At 41.9% G+C, this 1,356-nt stretch overlaps 1 protein-coding gene across 1 annotated transcript in view; it reads left to right on the forward strand.

The window, feature by feature from the left end:
• Positions 1-1,356, forward strand: part of SLC35F2 (solute carrier family 35 member F2) — a 58,695-nt gene that overhangs the window by 40,537 nt on the left and 16,802 nt on the right. The window contains exon 3 of the mRNA XM_003802941.3: positions 1,217-1,344. Coding sequence (XP_003802989.1) covers positions 1,217-1,344 — 128 coding nt within the window. The remainder of the gene's footprint in view (positions 1-1,216; positions 1,345-1,356) is intronic.

Here is a 1,356-nt window from a genome sequence, read left to right on the forward strand (position 1 = left end):
CCCGGGCTGGGGATTCGAACCCGCCACCTTAGGTGTATGTGGCTGGCGCCTTAGCTGCTTGAGCCACAGGCGCAGAGCCAGTATGTGTCTATTTTAAAGAAAATAGAAACAAATGTTTCACATTATGGGAAAAGAAAAGAGCATCTTAAGGCAAAAGCACCGAATGTGGTAAGAGCTTTAGGAGTTGGAAGTAGAATTGGTATGTGGTTAACAACGCTGATTTTGCTCTTCTCTGGCAGCATGGGCTGTTAGGAAGTGAGTGAAATTCATAAATATGTCAGTACAGTCCCCCTAAGACTGTTCAAAAGTCTCAGACTCCTGGCCTCAAGCAGTCCTCTGGTCGCCTCAATCTTCCAAAGTGGAAGACCAGGCCTTGGTTATAGGCCTGGCCAATTAATTTGAATATATAGAATTGGGGGAGGGGATAAAAGATGTTTCTTGAATGGTGCCACTAAGCCTATTCCTAAACTTATCACTGACTCAAGTTTCATGAAGAATTTTGTTTGAAGAAGCCCATGAATGGAAGTTAAATTACCAATTAATTTATAGAAAACATTTTATTTCCTAGGCTAGTCTGTGGCTTGTTCAGAAATAGGATGACATCCAAGTTTGTATCTGGATATTATATTTCTGTTGCAGTGGAAAGGGACATTTTCTTTCTTTCATTTTTTTTTTAACTTTTATTTATTTATTTATTTATTTATTTTTATTTTTTCACAGTTTTTGGCCAGGGCCGGGTTTGAACCCACCACCTCCGGTATATGGGGGTGGCGCCCTACTCCTTTGAGCCACAGGCGCTGCCCCATTTTTTTGTTTTTTTTTTGAGTGGGGTCTCCCTATGTTGCCCAGGCTGGTCTCAAACTCTCAGGCTGAAGTGATCCTCCTGCCTCAGCCTCTCCAGTCTCTGGGGGTGCAGGGGCATGCCATTGCGCCTGGCTGGGAAAGGGGATCTAACCACTTTTCTCCTACTTTCTTTCTGGTGCTTTCATTGAACATTTAGTCTATGATGATAGCTTAACTTGGGTCTCATACTAGAAAAGCTTTGACTCTAAAAACTTTGAGCTGTTGCAGGAGTTTGAGTTATGAGCAATGGAAATTAGGAAGGGCCCCATTTGATATGCAAAGTAAACACCGGCTTTGGCTTTTTAATTTCAAAATTAACAAACATGATACCATTTTCAAGTAACATGTACTAACTGAGATTTCTTTCAACCAGGCAGTGATAACCTTTTAATAATCTTGAAAAGAAAGTGGTGGAAGTACATTTTGCTGGCCTTGGCAGATGTGGAAGCTAATTACCTGATGGTCAGAGCCTACCAGTACACAACGTTAACCAGTGTGCAGGTAAGAGGGGCA

The sequence above is a fragment of the Otolemur garnettii genome, unplaced genomic scaffold (assembly GCF_000181295.1).
Source record: "Otolemur garnettii isolate 467f Iridium unplaced genomic scaffold, OtoGar3 scaffold00266, whole genome shotgun sequence".
Classification (NCBI taxonomy): Eukaryota; Metazoa; Chordata; class Mammalia; order Primates; family Galagidae; genus Otolemur; species Otolemur garnettii.